Genomic DNA, 12,889 nt, shown 5'->3' with positions numbered 1-12,889 from the left:
GGAGGAGTTGTCAGATGCGATCATCAGCTTCAGCATTGTGATGTCTGGCTTCTGAGCGTCTAGTACTTCGATGGGGGGCGGTTTCAGTGGGATAGTCGGTGTTTTATCCTTTGTCTCGGCAATATAGGTCATAAACACGCTGGCTACTTGACTCTTCAGGACTGATCGGTAGTGTGAGCTTTCATCCCTGTTCAAGACAAATTTAGCAGGCGGAATGATTTCATTGGCAGAATTCGCAATGGCAGTCCTGTACGCTTCGAGGGTTGAGTCTTTGGGATCGACACTAGCTAGTAACTTAGGGTTGGGATGATGGAGGTACCCCCAGGTACCGTGGAACATAGTGCTTTGGTTATCGACTGATTTGACGTGGACGGCTTCTTGGAAGTCAAGGTTGTCGATGCAGATGAGTGGGCAGAATTTTGGAGACAATGCTGGACCCAGTTTCATGCGGTTCTTGATGGTTTGCTCGGCTTTCTTTCCAAGTGTGCGCAATGCCGAGTGGGCGGTTGCACAAGACGAACTTAAACCAATAAAGTTGAGATATTTGTTGACCCAATCGGATACCCCACAAGCTAAGAAGGTGATCGCATTCTCAAGCTGCATTCCGTTTTTGCGCCGGTTGGATGTGAATGCAATCATTGAACAAATCGTTTTAGATATCTGTATAAAATCAAACACAGACATGCATTAACAAACAACAGAGTAAAGAAAGAAGGACAAGAAACGGACAAACCACATGGGCTCGATGAATCTTGCCTGCAGCCTTAGCATCCTTGTCCAGATTGGCCGGCTCGTCAAATGGACCCCGCAGAGAGTCGGTGTCGTCCTTTTCATCATCTTCGTCAGCTAGATCTTCATCCGGCAGAGCAGACTGGTGCAAGAGTTTCGACTTGAGGAGCTTGTAAAGAAATGGGTGTTCCTCGTTTGTCAGTTGCTCATCCCTTCTCGCACGGTTTTCCTTGCAGAAAAAATCCGCCTTGATCTTTTTTGAACTGTAGTACGTTCCGTGGGGATTTTCACGTTTCTTGTCGACTTTGAGGATATTCTGGGCCTGAACACAACAACAACATGAAATCAGTGATTAATTGATAACTCAGCATATCTGTGTTTTTTTATCAAAACACGTACCTGGCCAAGGATGAAACCACTCCAGTTAGTTTCGCCGGGTTCGTGGGAGGAGATCATCGTTCCAATTGCCTCAAGCAGCTCTCGCGTTGAGTCCCAGCGTTTATTTGACCAAAATCGCCGCCTACTGACTATGCTAATCTTGTCTTGCTTCACAAAAGCAAGGAAAAATTGCTTCGGGGTCAGCCCAAGGGAGTTCATAACTTCGCAGATGTAGGATACCTTCAATGCCTCGCTCCTCAGGTCGGCAGGTCGGTCAGGGGGCGGGAGCATTACGATTTGTCGGCCGGCTGAGTGATTGAGTATTTTGATCGGATGATTGGTTGGAGGGGAAGGGGAGGGTGATTGTATGCGGATTTGCAGAGTTACCGAGTGATGTGGGCTTCTCGGTAGTTTCTTCTCTTGAAGCATATGTATCCTTGTAGAGTGACCGCGCTTGGTCCGCGTCATATGAGGCGCAAGAATCAAAATTCGAAATTATAAACTTCAATAATTTTTTTCCAGTAGAAAGAAACAAGATTTTGCACAAAGAAACACCAGGGGAGAATTTGACGCACTCTCCAGAGAGTGCCAGAGTCTAATTTTATGTTGTTCTGGGTCTGATGTGAGTCTGATGTGGATTAGGAAATGATTGATAAATTCTTCAGAAGTCAATGGGAAGTGTGTCGGAAGTGATGCCAAATTATCACAGGACCTTATTCAATGTTGTATAGAACCACTTAATTTTCTAAGTATAACTTAATTACAATCTGTCATGAAATCATAGTTAATCAATGCCCAACTATTACTCATTTATGGTGAATTTCTGCTGATCAATTTCTCTATGTCAAAGGGGTTCCAAACAACGTAAATGTTACCTGCGGGGGCTTTAATGGCTTTCTGACCAGTTTTTACTTGTAATGGAGCTGTGAAAGGCGCCTCCAGTGATCTGTCACCCTAATGTACGCGCGTACACGAAAGTGAAATTGGCAAAGTGGAAAAAAACCCACATGCATGTGCATGGAGACATTGGAAAACAAACAAACACAAAAACAACTCACAAGCTTATATATGTTAAGAAGGCAGGATGTCTATCTGAAATCTGTGACCACACACCTCCAAGCTTGACTTGACTCATATTTTCACCCTACTTTCATCATTTTTTGGCTGAATTCCAGATGATACCGGCCTTCTTTAGCAAAATATGCCAATTCAGATGGGCCTTTCACATCATTCTAACAGGGATGTACATGTTGTTGATCTGCGGGAGGCCCAACCTGCAATTTGTAACAAACTTGCACACGCGCACATTACAGTTAGATTAGAAAAGCGAAAACAATTACCACCTTCATGCACATATAAATAATATGAATTGAAAACCAATCATTCATCTTAATTACCAAACACTTCAAATGGAATTATGCTTTGATTGTGGCCATTGTGTCTTAGTGGTTTCAACCGTATTCCAGTTTTTCTCCAGTTGACTTCTTCATGACTTCTGGATGGTTTATGCCTGAATACAGGATCAGTTTCAAATAATTTGTGGATTAGTTCCAGAATTTTTCATTAATTCTTGCACTAATTTCATCAAAGGCATCCAGCACAGTTGTAGAAAAAGGGTACAGTATGGCACTCTCTGGAGAGTGCGTCAAAATCTCCCCTGGTGAAAAATACCAAAAAATCAACATTATGCAGATGTATCATGTACTATAACGTAGAAAGGATCTGCAAAATATTGAAGGTGTGGTGACGCAAATGAGGCCGCTCCCAGCCAAACCTTGGATCTGGCTCACGCCAGAAAAGCGTTTTTGTGTGTAAGTCCCTCCCTCCGGCCGGGGTTGCTTCGCGACCAGCCAAATGCTGCACGCCCAGCCAAACGCTGCACGGCCCGCACAGGAGGCTGGGACTTAGTTAAGTTCGACAGGGGGACTGATAATGATTACAGCTTACCTATTTGATCAGCTATTATCATCAGCATTGATTCATACATGCGAGCCAACAATATTCTGTACCTTCAGACATGCAAGGCTGTGGCTGCAATTCTTCTTGTCCTGTGTAGATTTCCTCGTCGTGTCATTTTGTTCTGGACATCCTCTCAAATGACAATGTAGAGAGCTATGCTTCGGGACAGTTGAGCTGCAATTGATGTATGAAATTATCATGAGCGAACAATACATGACAAGTGGTTTAATAGAAAGTCGAGGGTCTTGTGGCAAGGAATTTGCTTCGGTACTTGACAACGCGGTGGGGCAGAGGGAAACAAAGCTTGGGCACAAGGAGTTGCTTGATGTTGGGACGACAAACATCGGCGGCCTTCTCAATCTCGGCAATCCGAAGAATCTCCCTCTCAATGACTGGTCTATGCCGGTCATCAAGAGGGATCTGTCCTCTCAATGACTGGTCTATGCCGGTCATCAAGAGGGGTGTGTCCTCTTGATGACCGGTACAAACCGGTCATCGAGAGGGATGGATCCTCTCAATGACCGGCCTGTGCCGTTCATTGAGAGGAGTGTGTCTCTCGATGACCGGTCTATGCCGGTCATTGAGAGGGGTGTGTCCGCTCAATGACCGGCCTGTGCCGGTCATCGAGTGTACTGCCCTCAATGGCCGGCCTGTGCCGGTCATAAAGTGTACTGCCCTCGATGGCCGGCCTGTGCCGGTCATTGAGTGTACATACTGCCCTCGATGGCCGGCGCAGACCGGCCATTGAGGAGGGGCTGGTTTTGGCGTGGCAGGGTGTTCACTCCATATCCGCCTGGAGTGCCGGGTTGGGCACTCCAAATGGGGGCTAGTTTTGGAGTGAACAATCCTCCACTCCAAAAATCTTGGAGTGGTCCGGAGTTCCGCCTTTTTTGGCGTGCATCCGGCATTTTTTTGGTGTGCCTAAAGCCTGACCGTATAATTTTGAGGGGGTCATCCATCAAAAATACCATGGTGCCAAAGGCGCTTATAATATTGCCGGAGGATTATCTCATAATGGCAGACGCACTATTCAGAGTGCCAGAAGCACTTTTGATAGTGCCAGATGCACTTTTGATAGTGCCGGATGCAATTTTGATAGTGCCGGATGCACTTTTGATAGTGCCGGATGTACTTTTGATAGTGCCAGACCAGATGCACTTATCATAGTGGTGGACGCACTTTTAATAGTGGTGGACTCACTATTCATAGTGCTGGACGCACTTTTTAGTGCCGGACGCACTTTTCATAGTGCCAGGCGCACTTTTGATAGTGGCGGAATCACTTTTCATAGTGGCGGACGCACTTTTCATAGTGGCAGACGCACTTTTTGTAGTGGCGGATGCACTTTCCAAAGTGCCAGAGGCAGATTTTTTTTTGTGTTGCACAAAAGGGGTTGGTAGAGGGCCTGTGCAAACTCATCTGGGGCCTTTGGGCCCCAGAGAAGCTTGCATTGGCCCTCTATGCGCCCCTTTGAGGCATTATTCTAATTTTTTTGAATATTCAAGCTTAAAGCTGCCCAGGCATTATTCAACTTGAATCAAATTTGAATACAAATGCTCGAATCAATTTGATTCAATGTGCTATGCCCTGCTGTGACAAAGCGCACCTTTCAACTGACACCAAGACTCAGATGTGCAACAAAGATAAACCGCCTGACCTCTGATTCATCCTGTAGTAACCTTAATAAACACACCTCAATATGCCTCCGTAAAAGTCAACAATCCAAGAGCTCACCGTCATTGGCTTAATTTGGAATTACTGGGACTGGGGAAATCAATCCCAAAGAGGTATCCAAAAAAATTGCTCACTTTTTTCATTTGCTTTATCAATTCTAATCAGCTTTGTATTCTAGGTTCCCCAACTATGCGCTATGTGGTGTGCAAAAGCTGCATAGCCGTTTTCTGCACTCTCTGATTGTAGCCTGAAATCAATCCTACATCCAACGGTTGTCAAGCACTTGCCCAGTTACAAGGATGTTTTGAGGGACATCCTCCTTCTATATTCAGCCATACAAACCAACTTCTGGGATGAGCTGAATGCAAGTATTGGTTTCAATTAGATTTAACTACAATGTGGTCAATTTACTGATATTTTTTCTTATCAGGCGCACCAAGGTGCATTATACTTGGGAGTTGATGCCTGGCAGTCTCCAAATGGCTTTGAAATCTTAGGTATAGTTATCTACCAATTGCTATTGAACTCTGATGATGGTATAAATCTAGAGGCAATGCCTCTAGACTTTGCTTGGCTTAGTCAAAGCCACACTGGCGATCACTTGGCCAAAACAGTAAATTTAGTTGTGAATAAATTTGGAATTAAGGATAAGGTGAGCCCTATCCTGCTTAAATTTTTGAATGTAATATTCACACTGAAAATTTCTCAGATATGTGGTATCGTGAGCGACAACACATCTAACAACCAATTAATGGTCAAGGAACTTAAGAAGCTCAAGTGGCTGCAATTCAAAGGCAAGCCACAATGGATCCGGTGCTTTGCACACGTCCTCAACTTGATAGTGCAGGTGATTCTTCAGCCTTTTGGAAACCCAAAATAAAAGAAAGCTTCTGGGGACTCAGAGGCTGCTGACTTGGACTAATCAAATTGTGAAGATGAGATGGATGATGCAGAGGATCAAATCAGGTTTTAAGCCTGTTGCTACCTCAATTCCTTGGATGATTGCTTCTCTTTATAATTTGGGTGACAAATTTCTTGCTTTGCTTGCTGCTCTAGGATTCCCCAGGGCCAACAAGATTCCACAGTCAAATTGGAGGATGATAGTGAGGATGAATCACCACTGAAACCCAATAAAGATGATACCAACTCCCTTGGCAAGGACAATATTGGTGGTGTTAGTGATAAATATGAAGGCAATTGCTATACAACTGAAACATGCCAAAAAACTCTTGCAAAGGTAAAAAACAAGGCCATTCAACTTTAATACAAATTAGCTGACATTTGAATTTTGTGCAGGTTTGAGCGGTTGCAAAGAAATTGAGGTACTCCCCCACTTCAAAAGCTGAATTCATAGAGATCTGTCAGGAGAAAGGTGTTCCAAAACCGAGATGTCCGCACTCAATGGAACTCAACACTTATCCAGATCAATGGCATTGTTAGTTGTGAACCTGCTATGTAAGTCTCTCATTCTATTTCTTGCTGGTCATGTTATCTTATTGACTGATTCATTATTTAAGCCTTGAGTGGAAGCGTGATAAAATGCATGGAATCAATTGCAGACATCATTTGAATCAGTCAGACCTGACCTTGGCGCGTGATTTGGTACATGTACTGACCATTTTCCACAATTTGTCACTCCAATTATTGATCTCGGGTTCGGCTCTCTTAGCTAATGTTGTCGTTTACATTGACCAAGTCACCAAGCACCTCTCAACAGTCATTAGTGATCCAAACTACCATCCAGCAATGAGGAATGCAAGTTGATTGGGATTGGAACTAACCAACAAATACTATAGTTTAAACAATGCCTCCCCGCTTTACAGAATAGCAATTAGTATGTATAATTTCTCTTATAAGTTGTTGTTGTCTGTTTGTTTTGCATACAGTCAAACCCTTGAAACTGCATACCCCTTGGTGGACAGAATTTGCTATGTGGTTTGGCAGGTTATGTGGTTACAAGAGTTAGCTACAGGCCAAAATTAAATTTTGGTGGACCCAAATCAGTATGTGGTTTGGGATGTTATGCCCTTATACAATTATGCGGTTTCACAGGTTTGACTGTACTGAAATACCAGTCAATACAGTTCTACACCCATGGTTTAAGGATGAATATTTCAATTTGGCCAACCAGGAACCCGACTGGATAGCAGAAGCAATACGCTTGGCCCGAGAGATATGGGTATCATTTCACAAGCCCCGGTCACTCACTCCTACGTCCACGGCACCGACTACCACCTCAAAGGCAAAGGTAATTGATTTTTGGAATTGAATGTTATATTACTACATAAAAACTAATGTGTGACAATTTTCTACAGCCAAAGACGAGTGTGCTTGCTGGGCTTGGCAATGTAGCTGCTGCCCAAGGAGGAACCAGCTTGGCCAACGCACTTGAAATATGGCTGGCCGGAAGCCTTATCCTAGAGGGGAACAAACCAGTAAATACTTTGAAGTGATGGATTCACCAGAAGCATTCTGGAAACACGCACAGAGGCCTTGTGCATATGGCACTTGATGTTTTAGGATGTCCTGGTGAGCCAAAAACTAATATTGTATTGTTTTTACTCAATCTAACATTCTTATATTTGATTAATTAGCAACTTCTGTTGATATCAAGTGAGCGCTTATGTTTGGTAGTGATTACATAACATCAAAAAGGCACTAACTTGGACCAAACTCAATGAGTGGGGGAATGACGGTTGCTTTTTACTCAAAGAACAACAAAATCAAAGAAGGTACCTTGGCAGCATGGAAAAAGGCACATGACAATAGGATGAAGGCTGGGAGTATAGAGACTGTAAAATGAAGATGTGTCTGGTGAGAGTTGAACTCACAACCTCAGCTATGCTGAGACACATACTAGAGTGCTGCCTTTACCAACTAGCACTACAGGCATGCAGCTGTTGCTGTGGGATGCAGCGTCACCCTGTTGTTGCAAGCCCGCGTGACTGCGCAAGTAGGCGCAGTCACTGCGGCTGCGACACCAAATGCAATTTCAGGTGATGCTGCGGGCCGCAACAACACCTATTTGCCCGTAGTGTAGGCTACAGACGCTTGTAGCTGCCAGCTGGGTGGTTGGTTGGTAGTGCTCATGGGCCAATCTGACAGCCCTCCATGCTGTGGTGATACATCATGGTAGCAGAATAACAGACAACTCAACAGGGAGGAAGTCCAAAAGAAAGGTAATAGTGTTAGATGAGGATTAACTATCAAGTAATTTTTATGTGGTAGAAAATAAGGTATTTAGTGATGCTTCAGAGCAGGTGGAAATTTTTAAAATCTATTCCATTGAATTAGTGTGAGTTTGAATGAGCTAGAAGCCAAAAATAGAACAGGCGGTACCTGTGGTACCCGCCAGCGGTACCCGTGGGACCGCCCAGGCAGTGCCGGGTGCGGTACTAGGTGCCTCTTTTTTCCAAAAAATTGGTGTGGTACCCAGGTACCGCTTGGTACCCAAGTCCCATTTTACTATCCTTAAAGTAAAAGCAGGAAGGGAATTAAGAGGCTGAGAGTTTTGAGTCACATTCAAAAAGGAATAGAGAAGATAGGAAATAAGAATGATATCTAAAAGCCCAAGTTGTTGTAACATTTCTAGTAAATTAAGGGTACAACAAATTTTGATGGGGGGAGTAACAATAAAACTATGGAAAAAGGTCACAAATACATGCATGTATACTGGGTACACCTTTCAAAAATGGGTGTGTTAAAATTCTGGATATCTTATCCAGTGACCTGCAACAACAAGAGATGATCCTGGAGTGGATACGCTCAAGGAGGAGGTGCACTGAGAATGAGATGCTCAGTGGATGTCAGGATTGCGTGGGCAAAAAGATGAAGGAGATCCAATGGGTTGATTTACTTGTAACTAGCTGGTTAAAACAGGCTATGTACAAGTTGGTCAAGCTTTGCTTGAGATCAAAATGAGTATTCAAAAAAAATCAAGAACCACAAAAGGATGCACATGCCAGAAGAAAAGTAACAATGAAAGAGCTGATAAGTCATACCAACCAGGGTGCTTTTGACTACAAGGATTTTGATCAGAAATTCATATTTTAGGTTATTAACAGGTTATAAACGCAAAATCACAATGAGGAAGAATTAGGCCCTTTTGCATGTGTCTGAGGAGTCAAGGACTGGCAGCCCCCTCTGAAAAAATCTGGACTCACACATGCAGAGTTGTGTTCACTGAGCCTGGATAATTCCTGCAGCCCAAGAGCTGGACATCCGTAGACATTTCCAAGAGGGTGTCCAATTGACATCTGCCACAACCTGTGGTGTAGATGAAGGCCAAGAGGGTGTTGCACTTAACCCAAGTCCCTTGCTACTACAGGCGTCTAGTCTTGCAAAGCAAGCCTCCGATAGCCCTTGGCAGGAGGGACTTGTGCGCTATCACCCCTTTTTGGTGTGCCAAGAATCTGAGTTTGGCTGGGAGGAATATTCAAACCTCTATATGTAATTCCTTTCCACAACAGCATTTTTTGGAATAAAATTGCTGATGTTGAAGGCTAGCGTATGCCCATCCAACCTACATAATTTGAGTCATTTCACAAAACTCCTTCCACTCCGAAAAAAATTCTCAATAACACTGCAACATTGGATTCTGCACTGAATGGGTCTGTGCTCACCAACTCAGATTTCATAGTTCTTTCTATACTTACACATGTTGCATATCATTTGAACTGGAAAAAATACTAATATTTTCTCCTGCACCTCCTTCCTCCAACAAGCTAATAATTACACAGAAGGTTGCAGGAGATGACCAGTAGAGCTGATGTACATAGTGCACCCAAAACCCAATCTTGCTGTGTGAGTTTGGGGAGGTAGGGTCTTAAGTCCCTCCTGACGGAGGCTCACTTTGCGAGTTCAGCACCAAAGTCTCAAGGGACCTAGTTAAATAAGTTCAAGAGGGTGTCCAATTGACATCTGCCACAACCTGCGGTGTAGGTGAAGGGAAGCCCCCTATTAACCCCTGGTGTGCAAAGAGTTGCTCATGTTTTTGACCTTGTTGAACCCATCAAGAATGATGAACTTCCTTCCATTTGACCCTGGTCTATACACAAAATGGAGCACTTCCCATCAATAGGGGGTTTCAAAGTTGGCCAGATGCAACTTGCATGCACTTTTGCAAGTCGGTGTTCAAGTTCATTCTTGAACACCAAGTTGCAAAAGTGCATGCAAGCCACACTGTACTACACCCCCTAAGCCTGCTTGAATGTTTTTTTGAAATCTGGTGTTCAATAAAAGCCTTGAACACCAACTTGCAAAAGTGCATGCAAGTCGTGGATGGCCAACTTTGAATCCCCCTAATATTTACAGACCCTGCAGAACCACATCTGCAGCCTCTGGGATTTCATTTCTCCCCAAAATTTAAGGACCCATTTGGACACACCTGGCATGATAAATGGGCAAGTTTATAATGCACAACCCCCGTCTCCCCAAGATTTCTGAAGCCCACGGGGGTATCCAGCGCACCATATGCCACAAACCAACATCTGCAGTGGCTGCAGATTTGATGATCCTGACTTCAAAATTTTGGTCACAAGCCACAGATTTAGAGGGAATTATTTCGGTGAATTTTGACTGCCTCATGCACCTGCCTGACATACAATTCCATTCGCAAGTGTTGCTACATTGGGTAACCCATTGGAAAGGTTGACATCTCTCAGTGGCACAGGCAGAAATGAATGGAGTCCTCGACATCTTCAGTGGGGTAATTTCAGTACATAGTCTGGCGTTTGCCCCCTGTCTGCTTCCTAAGATTTGAACGCCTGGAAAAATCTGCAGAGGTGGACCTGTTAGAGCTAGCACACATAACTCGACAGTGCTATTTCTTCTGAAGGCCGATAGCATGAACCAACAATACATGACAAGTGGTTTAATAGAAAGTCGAGGGTCTTGTGGCAAGGAATTTGCTTCGGTACTTGACAACGCGGTGGGGCAGAGGGAAACGAAGCTTGGGCACAAGGAGTTGCTTGATGTTGGGACGACGGACATCGGCGGCCTTCTCGATCTCGGCAATCCGAAGAATCTGTGATTCAGTCAATATCAAATGTTGAATATCAGTGACCTTTTGACGATAACAATGGCGAGGGCGATAATGTGACTGACCTGGATTGAGCGGAATCGGGCACGGTGACGAGAGGCCATGTCTTGGTAACAGGCTTGAGCAGCATCAACACGGGATAGCTCTCGGAATTCCTTGTACATGTTGTGGGTGCCGGAGCGAGAGTCGTATCGGAGCCAGATCCCGAAGTTCTTGACCTTGAGAGGCTTCTTTTCGTGAATCTAAGTAGCGCAATACCATATTGAGATACATTTTCGGGTGGAGTGCTGCCGGAGAAAGATCTGGAAAACCTACGACGTTCAGTCCGACAATCTCCCCGGATGCCTTCTTGGCTTTTCGGAGCTGACGGAGGTAGTACCAGAAACGGGATTTGGCGACCACGTCGTTGGGCGCGAAGATCCGCATGCGGTAGAGTTTGGGGTTGGCATCCTTTTCGGTCGGGAGTTTGCGACCAACGACTTGGTATTCCTGGAACCGACCCATTCTTGCAGGTGGGGTGATGCGTTGGTGGTGGCAAGCCAGGGTACAATCAACAGGGCGCATTGGAGTGCTGCGGCGTGGTCGTTTCGCGATCGTGAGAGTGACAAAATATGCTGCGGACTCGCCCGGAGGGGGCCCTGACAGTACGGAATTCACCCACCTCGCCGCAGCAGCCCCGGCCCAAGCATCCGTTGACTCAAGTCCGCCTCCACATAGCATCACCCCACTGCAAGAATGGGTCGGTTCCAGGAATACCAAGTCGTTGGTCGCAAACTCCCGACCGAAAAGGATGCCAACCCCAAACTCTACCGCATGCGGATCTTCGCGCCCAACGACGTGGTCGCCAAATCCCGTTTCTGGTACTACCTCCGTCAGCTCCGAAAAGCCAAGAAGGCATCCGGGGAGATTGTCGGACTGAACGTCGTAGGTTTTCCAGATCTTTCTCCGGCAGCACTCCACCCGAAAATGTATCTCAATATGGTATTGCGCTACTTAGATTCACGAAAAGAAGCCTCTCAAGGTCAAGAACTTCGGGATCTGGCTCCGATACGACTCTCGCTCCGGCACCCACAACATGTACAAGGAATTCCGAGAGCTATCCCGTGTTGATGCTGCTCAAGCCTGTTACCAAGACATGGCCTCTCGTCACCGTGCCCGATTCCGCTCAATCCAGGTCAGTCACATTATCGCCCTCGCCATTGTTATCGTCAAAAGGTCACTGATATTCAACATTTGATATTGACTGAATCACAGATTCTTCGGATTGCCGAGATCGAGAAGGCCGCCGATGTCCGTCGTCCCAACATCAAGCAACTCCTTGTGCCCAAGCTTCGTTTCCCTCTGCCCCACCGCGTTGTCAAGTACCGAAGCAAATTCCTTGCCACAAGACCCTCGACTTTCTATTAAACCACTTGTCATGTATTGTTGGTTCATGCTATCGGCCTTCAGAAGAAATAGCACTGTCGAGTTATGTGTGCTAGCTCTAACAGGTCCACCTCTGCAGATTTTTCCAGGCGTTCAAATCTTAGGAAGCAGACAGGGGGCAAACGCCAGACTATGTACTGAAATTACCCCACTGAAGATGTCGAGGACTCCATTCATTTCTGCCTGTGCCACTGAGAGATGTCAACCTTTCCAATGGGTTACCCAATGTAGCAACACTTGCGAATGGAATTGTATGTCAGGCAGGTGCATGAGGCAGTTAAAATTCACCGAAATAATTCCCTCTGAATCTGTGGCTCCTGATCAAAATTGTGAAGTCAGGATCATCAAATCTGCAGCCACTGCAGATGTTGGTTTGTGGCATATGGTGCGCTGGATACCCCTGTGGGCTTCAGAAATCTTGGGGAGATGGGGGTTGTGCATTACAAACTTGCCCATTTACAGCAATGTCAGAAAAGCTTGCGGCCAGCTTTTGGACCACTGATTTCAGCCTCGAAGCCTGTATGGCTCCTGTACATCAGGAATGCCATCAGAAGAAAAAAGCCAGTTTCTTTGTTTTCCACTTTGGGGCCTTGAGGGCCCCACCATTGGATTCCTGGAGCGATTTTACTTCCATCCAGCCCTTCGCCGCCCCTGCCTCCCTCGCCCCTTGCTTGGCCCGGCACC

At 45.4% G+C, this 12,889-nt stretch overlaps 2 protein-coding genes across 2 annotated transcripts; one reads left to right on the top strand and one right to left on the bottom strand.

The window, feature by feature from the left end:
• Nucleotides 1-10,612: 10,612 nt before the first annotated feature.
• Nucleotides 10,613-11,284, bottom strand: PtA15_9A644 (uncharacterized protein; the record flags this gene model as incomplete). Its single annotated transcript, XM_053172875.1, has 3 exons — nucleotides 10,613-10,765; nucleotides 10,846-11,022; nucleotides 11,096-11,284. The coding sequence occupies 3 exons, from the start codon at nucleotides 11,282-11,284 to the stop codon at nucleotides 10,613-10,615; spliced, it is 519 nt and encodes a 172-aa protein (XP_053024072.1).
• A 231-nt stretch (nucleotides 11,285-11,515) lies between these two features.
• PtA15_9A643 (uncharacterized protein) lies at nucleotides 11,516-12,187 on the top strand (the record flags this gene model as incomplete). Its single annotated transcript, XM_053172874.1, has 3 exons — nucleotides 11,516-11,704; nucleotides 11,778-11,954; nucleotides 12,035-12,187. The coding sequence occupies 3 exons, from the start codon at nucleotides 11,516-11,518 to the stop codon at nucleotides 12,185-12,187; spliced, it is 519 nt and encodes a 172-aa protein (XP_053024071.1).
• Between the last annotated feature and the right edge of the window lie 702 nt (nucleotides 12,188-12,889).

This window comes from Puccinia triticina, chromosome 9A (genome assembly GCF_026914185.1).
Source record: "Puccinia triticina chromosome 9A, complete sequence".
NCBI lineage: Eukaryota > Fungi > Basidiomycota > Pucciniomycetes > Pucciniales > Pucciniaceae > Puccinia > Puccinia triticina.
The sequence above is the reverse complement of the archived record's forward strand: the minus strand, read 5'-3'. Positions and strand labels throughout refer to the sequence as shown.